This window comes from Marmota monax, unplaced genomic scaffold (assembly GCF_021218885.2).
Source record: "Marmota monax isolate L192 unplaced genomic scaffold, Marmota_monax_Labrador192_F-V1.1 WCK01_AAM20220418_F8-fsc00730, whole genome shotgun sequence".
NCBI lineage: Eukaryota > Metazoa > Chordata > Mammalia > Rodentia > Sciuridae > Marmota > Marmota monax.
In genome coordinates, this window is record NW_026693495.1 from 1 (window position 1) to 11,577 (window position 11,577).

Below are 11,577 nucleotides of genomic sequence, written 5' to 3' on the forward strand. Positions count from 1 at the left end.
CACCTGTGCATGTTTTAAAATATCTAGATTTCCTGGCTTGAAACCAAGATATATTTAATCAGAATCTGCATTTAAAGGTTTCAGTGGTCCTTTTTCATGTCAGAGTTGAGACCCAATGCTCTTGAATATTTCTTTGCACTTACAAGGTGCTCCATGAATAGTAATTGCTACTGTCAATAATAATTTTAGTATACCACATTTACTAAAATATAACATTTATCTTATTGTGTCTAAAACAATATTTCTCTACTGAAACTATTCATAGAAACATCTACAAGAACTATTAGTGCAGCTGGGCATAGTGCTACATACCCCTGACCCCAGCAACTTGGGAGGCAGAGACAGGAGGATTGTGAGTTGGGCACCAGCCTCAGTAAATTAGCAAGACCCTGTCTCAAAATAAAAAATAAAAGGGGGGAGTGACTGGGGATATGGCTTAGTGATTAAGCACCCCTGGGGTCAATCATTAGTGAAAAAAAAAACTAATACTACATATTTGAAATACATGAAATTAAAGTTGGAATTTCATAATAAGAATATATTGTTATTTGCTCATTTCCTTCCAACAGGTTTTCATCATTCTTGGGTTGTCATATCCCTTCTTTATGCAAGTGAGTGCTCACTCAAATATTCTTTGTCTTTTAAGAAAGATATTTTTGTCTTCTAAGAAAGACATTTTGATTTGTGGGGCAGAGGGATGTTGAGCAAAGGATACAAAATTCCAATTAGATTTGAGGAATGAGTTCAAGAGATAAACTATAGAGGATGGTAACTATAGCTAATGATGGTATCATGTATCTTGAAAAACACTGAGTACACATTAGACTTTGCATAAGAGAGTTTCAATAACTTTTCCAAGGACACAAACATGATTTATATGTGCACCCAAATTCTACTGCAGAAATCTGACTAAAAAAGGCAATTTTAAATCTCAGTTCTATGCTATGCTTTGGTAGAAATTATATTAAAGGATACTAGTAATAATGATGATAACAATAACAACAACAACAATAATAATAATAATTTGTTGGGTCTCTTAAAGTTAACAGAGGCAGTTTTAAATAAATCAAAAACTATATTTTAAAAAGGAAAAAATAAATATTGACAGTTAACTGTCACATCACTATGAAGTATCTATTCATAGAAAAAATGTTGCTTGTATTACATATCTAATTAATCTTTATTTTAGAGGTTTTACAATGAACAGTTTGGAGACAATCAAGAAAAATTGGTGGCATATCTTTATTATAGAATAATAATATCAAATAAAATTAGTTTATATCAATAAATTTAAATCTGAGAATTAAAACAAGTGAATCAATGATACAAAAAAAGAAAAAATGTGCTATGTTTAAGGAATTGTGGATGATTATATACATTTAAAAGTGAAATGGACTACCACTTGGCTGAGGGAAATAGTCATTTTCAGGATTCAATAGAAGTGAAGGATGTTCATCCAAGATGATGCTGTAAGGGGTGCCCGGTGGCTATTTTTTGGACATGTTTTGCTTCCTATCCCAGCAGATACATCAGCTGCATGGAAGCAGATAACCGCACAATACTAACACAGTCTTCCTCTTGGGCATTTCAGAGGATCCAGACCTGCAGCCCCTCCTCTTTGGCCTGTTCCTGTCCATGTGCCTGGTCACAGTGCTTGGGAACCTGCTCATCATCCTGGCGGTCAGCTCTGACTCCCACCTCCACACCAATGTACTTCTTCCTCTCCAACCTGTCCTTGGCTGACATCTGTTTCACATCTACCATAATCCCACAGATGCCAGTGAACATTCACACACAAAGCAAAGAGATTTCCTACTTAGAATTCCTCACTCAAGTATATTTTTTTATGATTTTTGTTGGAATGGATAATATGCTACTGACCGTCATGGCATATGACTGCTTTGTGGCCATCTGCCACCCACTGAAATACACAGTCATCATGAACCCTTGGCTCTGTGTCCTCCTGGTTCTGATGTCTTGGAACATCATGTTCTGGTTCTCCCTGTTTCATATTCTACTGTTGAAGCAATTTACCTTCTCCATGGGCACTGAAATCCCTCCTTTCTTCTGTGATGTGCCTCAGCCTTTCAAGGTGGCCAACTCTGATGCCCTCATTATGTATGTTTCAACTGCCCTGATGGTTGTATTTCCTGTTGCTGGGATCCTCTATTCCTACTCTCAGATTGTCTCCTCCTTATTGAGGATGTCCTCCTCTGTGAGCAAGTCTAAAGCCTTCTCCTCCTGTGGATCTCACCTCTGTGTGGTCTCCTTGCTTTATGAAGCAGGGCTTGTGGAATACCTCAATTCTTCTGGGACCCATTCTTCCCAAAGAACCACGATCGCCTCAGTGATGTACACTGTGGTTACCCCCATGCTGAACCCCCTCATCTACAGCCTGAGGAACAAGGATGTGAAGGGGGCCCTGGGGAGACTCCTCAGAAGAGCAGCCTGTTGTCCTTGATGGATCACTGACCTCAGAACTCAGGAGATATTTTAGGCCCTGAGGCAAACTCACTGAATTTCAATTTCTAGCTCTTTTCCTCCTCTAAATAATATGCTTAATTTCTTATACTCCCCAAACAATTATAAGCTCATGAAAAAAAAATACTCAACACTATTATTGAGGAAGATGTAAATCAAAGCCGAAATGAGATGCAACTTCACACTCAATTAAAAAAAAAGACAATAAAAATTGTTGGCAAGGACACAGAGAATTGGAACTTTCAGACCAATCCAGTGGGAAAGTAAAATGGTGTCGCCATTTTGGGAACAGAATTTTCAGTTCCTCAAATAGTTCATCACATGGTTATCATATGACTCAGTAATTTAAATCCTTGATATATACCCAGGAAAACTGAAAACATTCACACATAAATATCCACACAAATGTTTATTGTATCATTTTTCGTAACTTCCCAGATCTAGGAGAGCCAAAATATCCATCAACTGATGAGTGAATAACTTAAGGTGATATATCCATACATCCATGAATGTGATTCAGCCATGAAAACAAATGTCATATTTATATATGCCAAAATATAGATGAGTCTTAAAAACATTATGTTAAATGATAGAAGGCAGACAAATAAAGACCACGTATTACATAATTCCATTTTTTGAGATTATGAAAATATTCTGGAAATAGGTAGTGGTGATGCTGCACAACCATGTTAATATGTTCAAAAGTACTTCATTTTATACTTTACAAGAGAGAATTTGGGTTGTGTGAATTCTAGTTCAAAAATAATTCAAAAATTAAAGTAATATGGTTGTTAAAAGAAAAGTTTGTTTCATAGAATCATAGTCACTACTCTTCTGCTTCTGAATTCATAGTCAATGAAATAAATTTGTTCCTGCCTAAAGAAAAAAATAACCGAATGTCTGTTTTTATGTTTGTAAATTTGCCAGGTGTGATGGCACATGCCTATAATCCCAGCGACTCAGGAGGCTGAGGCAGGAGGATCATGAGTTCAAAGCCAGCCTCACCAAAAGCGAGGTGCTAAGCAACTCAATGAGACCATCTCAAAATAAAATACAAAATAGGGCTGAGGATGTGGTTCAGTGGTCGAATGCCCCTGAGTTCAAGCCCTGGAACCCCCCAAAAATATAAATTTGTAAATTCATTTAATGAATCAGGTAAATAGGGATTGTATTACAATGATACTATTCTCATTTTTGCAATTCAGATTTATGTCTCTAACGAGAACTTCCTGTTTTTATTTCTGTGCTCCTTTCTTGTGATTTAGGATTTTATGTGTTGATAATTTATTAGTCTTTTTTTTTAATATAGATAAGAATTCAACTCCGGTGTTTTGTCAAAGTGATATACGTTGGTATAGTGTAAAATACTGATCTTCACATAGTTGTTGGTAACTTTCAACTCCTTCGAATATTCCAAAGTTTTCAACAAACATAGAGTCAAGGGGTTGCTAAGGTTGCAGTCATCTCATGGCTATAAATCCCACACTTTTTCTATTATCTGCATTCCCTATCCTAATCAAACCAACTTTTTGGTCATGGGGAGGATTTAAGTCCTTCCTGATGGCAAGAGGCCTCCCTCAATTCCTCACCATGAGGGGCCCTGGGGACAGCTCACAAAACAGCAGGTGGCTTCTGTTGATGTAAGCAAATAGGTGACAGAGCAGCAAAGGGCCAGGCCTACCCAACTATCAAGACATTGGTCTCAAAGCTGCAGGATGTCCCCACAACCTCCCAATAAGCTGAAGTTGTTTTGTTCCCAAATATAGCAAGTGCACCAGGGGCTTCTGATTTCAGCTCAAAAAGAAAATATTTCTCTCACTCCAGAATATATTGCAAAGCTTTGTGTAAGTCTGTGTTGTCACCTAGTGAAGTCATTAACTAAATGTACTTTTGTCCAGTCATTTTTGAAGTTGATAACACCAGTTGTTCAAAAATTATGATCCTTAGAAAATATCCACACCCCATCCATGAGAGCCTTGTGGCTCAGAGAGACAAATTTAGACATTGATTCATAATTAATTGGTATAATAAACCTGAATATGTGTGTGGATAAATGTAGAAGTAAATTTGGTAAGACCATGTAACCAAACAACAAGCATATAAAGCAGAACTAGATAGAGAGATGCTTGGTATTGTGAACTTTTAATACATGTGGGTGGTAGCAAATTTTTAATATTACACTGCTGTCATTTCATAGTGAGTTGATGGGATCAGACATTAGGATCCCTACCATAGTGTTGTATAAAGAAAATTGTGAATAAAACCTAAAATACCTATGTTTGTGCAGTTAACGAATCCTTTCCTCTCTGCTTTTTCTAATTTTCCAACACATAATGAATGTCCTTAATGAAAACAAAAAGACCCTAACATTTGACCTTTTCTAGATGTGCATGATAAATTTCTATCCTCACTTTTTTACCCTTTATTATTTATACAATTATTCAAATCCCACCATTGTTCTATGATTCTTTATCTTTCAAATACTATTTAAGAAATCTAGGTCTTTTATATAGTCCTTATAAAACATAAACTTTACATTTAATTTCTAAGAAATGTTTAGAGATCTCTTTAAAAAGTTATTCCCTCCAGTGAAGGAAGAGGCTACCGGATGTGTGAATGTCAATTTGTCTTTGCTTTGCCTTATGGGACAGTGAATAATTTCTCCAATGCACATGAAAGTTAGAACCTGTGCAAAAGGCAAGTAGTACTCTTTTCTTTCCAAAGCCTTGAAGTCTAGCAGAGCAATGGCAAAGATAAGGTGCATTTCTATGTTGCAAATTGTGAAATGTACCATTCACCATCTGCATCATTCAAGTTTCTCATGATAAAAAGAATCAATGGGATAATCATTTGAGTAACTGGATAGATGGAGAGATTAAGAGAAAGGTGATAGAAGATAGATATACAAACAGTATGTGGGATAATTTTTGCACTGACTATGGTAGATTTTGAGTGCAAAAGTAAATTATGTTTATTATCTGTCTTGATCTGGTCAAGAGATCATTGTATAAACATGTGATGGTCTCTCAGCCCTTAGGATGAAGTGCTACTGAAATTCAAATAAATTTAAATGCATTAACACTAAGTAGATGATAATGATGATTATCATTATCTATTTAATAGATTCCTAAAAGGTATGTATTATCTGTTTCATCCTAGAGTTGCTTCAGCAAAGTACCATTAAAATGAAGAATTTGAGGCCAAGAGAGCACAAATGTGTCCCAGTCCACTCAGCTAGTACTTTTCAATTGTGCTAAACACAGTGGTAAACACCTGTCATCCCAGCAACTCAGGAAACTGAGGCAGGGGGATCACAAGTTCAAAGTCAGCCTCAGCAACTTAGCAAGATCCTGTTTCAAATAAAACAAAAAGAGAACTTAAAAGGGCTAAGGGTGTATCTCAGTGGTAGAGAGCCCCTAGATTCATTCCCAGTACCACAAAAATAATTATTTTTCAGGTGAATTTTCTACCTCCCCCAATTGATAAGATTATTGTGTCAGATAAGAGTTCCTTTATGTTGTGAATCACGAGAAGGAGAGACACAGCAATGAATGAATGTTCAAGAAATGATTTAGGGTCTTCCTCTATTCAGGAGCAAGTTCAAGTGTATTCACTCCATTCAATATTTCCTTTAAAAAAGAAATCCATCTTTTTTTTTTAATTTCCATGTTAATTGTGGTAAAAAACAATAATTTTTTTTTAAATGTGCCATTTGAACTGGAAAATATCATATTAAATGAAATAAACCACTTTAACCATTTCTAAGCACACAGATTGGCGGCATTAGTTACACTGGCATTTTTGTACAACCACCACTATCTCCAAATCCAGAAGATTTTCCCCTCCCCAAATAAAACTTTGCACTCATTTGAAAAACTGTCATCCTCCTCACCAACCATCAACCATGATTTTACCTTGAAACATCATAATGACTCAGAGCCGTTAAACTTCAAGTGTTAACAAGAGGGCACCATTTATAAGCTATGTGTTCAGTTTTGCTACTTTTTCCAATTCACATTCCAGAGGATGCCACAGGTACTGAGCTTAGACCATCCTTCTCTGAGTCTCTTCTAGGCACTAGCAATGTCCCTGTTTCTACGGCTGTGGATGAAGAGAGTTGGCATAGGGGTGGTCACAGTGTCTACCAACGAGAACCCCTCATTGGGAGAATGGAGCACAGCTGATCCAAGGCACTGTCCAAGGCCTGTTTGATAAAATAAGCAAACAACTGACAGTTGATAGCAAAAGGTAGAAAATACTTCAGACGTCCCACCTGATGAATTTCCAAATGGTGGTAATGGTTTTTTAATAAGAGGAAAGGACTCCCAGGATAAGGAAAAAGCAAACATGGCACCAATGAGTCCCAGCACTATGCTATTGTTAGTAGTATGAGAACAGGCACAAAGAACACACTGAGGAGGGTGACAGAAGAAATTACCAATTTCCCCTCTAGGAAGCAGACAAGTTGCAATGCCAGAAAATAGTACAGCTGAGTCCTAGAGTCTAACAAAGATGATGCCCAACTAAGAGACCACAGAGGTGGGGTCCATGATACTGGTTAGTACAGTGGCCTCTTTCCACTCTTATGAGCAGGTTCCCACATCATGACCAGGAAAGGTCCTAAGAGGACACACTGCAGTTCCTGGATCATCTGAGAGTTCCATGAGGTGGAACATGTTAGTTTTCTGCTTCTGTGCTTATAGGACACCTTTGAGTAGAAAAGAAGGTAGGATAAAGGAAATGGCAAGCAAGCACTCAGGACTGTATATGTGTTTACTCTAAGCATTCACAGTTGAGTATCCAGACCTGAGGCCCACACACATTCAACAACATCTCACAGTTGTGACAAACTCCATCTTCTTGGAAATCTTCCATTATTGATTTCTATATTTCTGTACATTTTTTTTAGAAAATCCAGGATCTTCTACATATTAGGCAAGCACTCTAACACTGAAGTACATACACAGCCCTTTTTATATTAAGTACATCCACAGTGTCTCAATAAGTTACAGAGTCTAGGCTTGAATTTGTGATCCTCCTGCTTTAAACTCCTTACTCATTAGGATTCCTGACATGTGCCATTCTGCCCAACCTACTTTAGGGACTCTAAACAAAAGAGGATTGGAAGACCAAGAACACTAGATATAACAGGCTCATGATCACAGTAATGTGCAGCCTACTCCAGGGGTGTGGGAAATTAAATCACAGCATAAGAAATAGCTTTCTAAGTTTTAGAAATAGAATCCATTTTAATTAAAGAAAAGCAATAAGCAATTTAGTGTGCTGTATTATTTTCTAAGATAATGGTCTGGATTCTTTCAATGAAGGATATATATTAACATTGTATAAGAGCCAGCACTGCATAATCTAATGATGACATTACAGATGAACATTCATTATCAGAACACATTGTTCAGTGCCAGTGTTCTTCCAGGAGTTCCAAAACTCTGAGGTTATTGATCTGCCTGTAAGGATAGAAGTAGTCAGCCAAATGCTGTTTGTCTTTTAATAATCATTAAATCATGCACATACACAAGAATGGAGTCCTAATTAGAACAAAATACATTCCCTGCTAGTATAGTTATATCAAAGTGGATTCTACTGTCATGTGTAATTAAAAAGAAACAATATCAATGAATGAATAAATAAATAAAATCATTCAAAATTCTGTTTTCTTCCTTGCCTTAGTTAGACTTCAAATGTTGGGAAATGTGGTTTAGTTTATAGTACATAATGAACGGCATCACCAACCAGATATGTATTGGTGTAAACTGGGCCTGTCCATGATTAAATAATAATGAAGTGCTTAAAACCAATTTTTGAGTCTTTTTTTTAAAAATCCAGTTTCTGTGGTAAAAACCCTACAAATACCTGGTGAAGAAAAGTGCTCTTTGCATTTTTTTTTTTTTTTTTTTTTTTTTTTTTTTTTTGCTGTGGTAATCTACATTGCTCTTCCAGAGGGCTCCAGTGTTTCTAAGTTACAGTTGAGAAATTTAGCACCATGGATGCCCTCAAAGACGAGGTTTAATCCCAACGTTTTTATGCTATTGCATAGATTTTCACATCAATTTCTAAACTGATGAATGGATTGTAATTCTCTGATTTCAGTTATATGGAGGAAACTCAGGTAGTTACTCTGTCAGATTTCACAATGCTACAGTTGGGATAAAATATGAAAGACAACAGTACAGAAACTATTGCAAATACAGGAAAATGGTGATAATAATTATCTAACTTACAAGGCTGTGATAAAATTGTTTTAACTTTTAAATTTCTTCTTTTAAATTTAAAATGTGGACGCCTATTTATTCTGATATATTTATATATTTGAATATGTAAATTTAAAAATATTTAGATTCCCTGGCATCAAACCAAAACCAATTTAATCAGATTATCTGCCTATGAAATTCTTGGTGGTGGCTTGTGTTTTGGTTTTTTGTTATATATATATATATATATATATATATATATATATATATATATATATATATCAGGGTTTCAACCCATGGTGTTAAACCAGTGAACCACATCACTTGCCCTGTCTCAAAATAAAAAATGAAAAAGGGCTAGTGATGTGGTTCACTGGTTTAACACCGTGGGTTCAAACCCTGATATAGTTACTGAGGATCATGCTAAGCTGCTCAGGCTGGCTTTGAACTTGAGATTCTCCTACCTTGGACTAAGGAGCCACTGGGATTACAGGTGTGCACCTCCACACCAAGCTGGGTGGTCTTTTCTTATATCAGGGTTGGGAATCTTGGCATTAGAATATATCCTGCCATTCAGAAATCATAAAATAACATTACCTGTTACTACTATGAATAAAACTAACAATTTGAAAATTTAAAATTTAGTAACATCATTTACTAATATTTCCTTCATAACTACAACTGAATCTAGGTTGAAATATTCACATTGAACTTTGACTTCTTGATAACTCTGCATAATTCCATTCTCCTGCAGAGCTCTCACCGAAACCAACTAGTGGCATGAGTTTTGCGGGTAGATTTTGCTCTCTACATTGGCATAACAGTATTGACTTATACATGCATAAACACTTTTCTCAAGAAATTACAAAAAATAACCTAAATCTCATCTAAGTCATCAAGAACACAAAACTTACTACCTTGAAACGTAGTACTTGACAGCAACAAGTGTTTTTCAGCATATCTGTGAAAGACAAACATTTGTTTCTAATGTTTTAACAGATGCATAGAAGTACCTAGAGAGATGTCATTAAACTTGTAAGTTCATTATTATGGCAATATATTCAAAATTCTTATGCCTCTCCATTTTGCACAACTGAGAATTACTATATAATATATGGGTGTAGGTTTGTTGATTGACTTCCACAATTCAAGAATTTTCACTATTGCTATTACACTCCTATATTTATTGTTGCAAAAACAATAAATTGAGGTTTTAAAAAGTTATTATTTTCACCATTCTGAAGTATGTAGATCAGCAGTCTTAATCACATGGATGTGGCTATGACACAATCACTTTCCCTTAACTTTAAAATTTTCCATTTTTCTAAGCTGATACTTTGTTCCAAATCTGAAAAATTTCCAAAAATACATTCCCAACACTAGCTAGAGTCATTCCACTAAAATGTGAGAAACTAAAGCCATTAATATTCCTAAAGAGGCAGATTAACAGAACTAGATATTTCATTTTAATGTCTTTTCCTATGTACATTGCAACTGGACCCCACAGGGGCTGAGATTAGACCGTCCTGCTGTGCAGCCTCCTCAGGGCACCTTTAATGCCCCTGTTCCTCAGGCTGTAGATGAAGGGGTTCAGCATGGGGGTGACCACAGTGTACATCACGGAGGCCACTGAACCCTTCCTGGGAGAATGTGATGCAGCTGACTCAAAGTACACTCCAAAGCCTGTCCCTAAAAATAAGCCAACAACTGCCAGGTGAGAGCCACAGGTGGAGAAGGCTTTGTACCTCCCCCCTGAAGATGGGATCCTCAGAATGGAGGAAACAATTTTATAGTAAGAGAAAAAGATCCCTGAGATGGGGAAAAGGCCATAAAATGCTCCCAGAATATACTGGACAATGTTATTAGAGAAGTTGTCAGAACAGGAGAGATTCAGAAGTTGAGAAGGGTCAAAGAAGAAACTGGAAATTTCCACACTCTTGAAGTTAGTAATTTTTAAGATCATCAAAATAACTAGCTGGGAGTCCAAAAGGCTGAACAAAAATGACACCAAAATTAAGAAGCCACAGAGACGAGGGTTCATCATGACCAAACAGTGCAGGGGGTGACAGATGGCTACAAACCGGTCATAGGCCATCACAGTCAGAATCATGTAATCCATACAGACAAAAATGGTAAAAGTAGACATCTGTGTCAGGCAGCCCACATAGGAGATGGCTCTGCTGTGAGTCTGAATGTTCATGAGCATCTTTGGGACCGTGGTGGAGATTGAACAGATATCACACCAGGATAGGTTGGAGAGGAAGAAGTACATGGGGGAGTGCAGGTGGGAGTCAGAGCTGACGGCCAGGATGATGAGTAGGTTCCCAAGCACTGTGACCAAGTACATGCACAGGAACAGTCCAAAGAGGACTGGCTGCAGGTCTGTATCTTCTGAGAGTCCCATGAGATAGAACCCTGAAACGTGTGTTAAGTTTTGTGCTTCTGTGCTGCTTGGACACCTTTTGAAAAAGCAAAGAGTATAAGAAAAAAAGAAACCCATCAGCAGGTGCCCCTCACTCTGTGTGCATTCAAATTCAGGTATTCACTAGGAAGCTGCTCACAATGGAGATCCACATGCTCTCAATAGTTCTCAGGAGTGCAACACCCAGTCCTGCTCAATCTTTCACTGTTGCTCTCTCCATCATTCACCCCACTTTCCACACCCTCTTTGGAGACATTGAACTGAGAAAACTTAGAAACCCAGGAGCAGAGGAAAGAAGAAGTTCATGATCACAATAAAATATAGCCTACTGTTTAAGATAAAATTCAGGAAAAATAATAACTTTTCTACTGAGAAAAAGCAATCTTCATGAAAGCACAGTTATGAATCTTGAACAGCATGCTTTTTTACCAATGCCCTTGCCCATGCCCTTGCCCATGTCTTTGG

The 11,577-nt window shown here is 37.0% G+C and overlaps 2 protein-coding genes across 2 annotated transcripts; one reads left to right on the top strand and one right to left on the bottom strand.

Annotated features, from left to right (window-relative positions):
• Nucleotides 1-1,708: 1,708 nt before the first annotated feature.
• Nucleotides 1,709-2,461, top strand: LOC124102110 (olfactory receptor 7D4-like). Its single transcript, XM_046458344.1, has one exon. It carries the CDS (start codon nucleotides 1,709-1,711, stop codon nucleotides 2,459-2,461), a length of 753 nt encoding a protein of 250 aa, XP_046314300.1.
• Nucleotides 2,462-10,206: 7,745 nt separating this feature from the next.
• On the bottom strand, nucleotides 10,207-11,142 carry LOC124102099 (olfactory receptor 7E178-like). The gene has a single exon (XM_046458340.1). The coding sequence runs from the start codon at nucleotides 11,092-11,094 to the stop codon at nucleotides 10,207-10,209; it is 888 nt and encodes a 295-aa protein (XP_046314296.1). The 5' UTR covers nucleotides 11,095-11,142.
• Between the last annotated feature and the right edge of the window lie 435 nt (nucleotides 11,143-11,577).

Coding starts and splice junctions, on each gene's coding strand:
- LOC124102110 (XM_046458344.1), top strand. CDS start 1,709: ATGTACTTCTTCCTCTCCAACCTGTCCTTGGCTGACATCTGTTTCACA.
- LOC124102099 (XM_046458340.1), bottom strand. CDS start 11,094: ATGGGACTCTCAGAAGATACAGACCTGCAGCCAGTCCTCTTTGGACTG.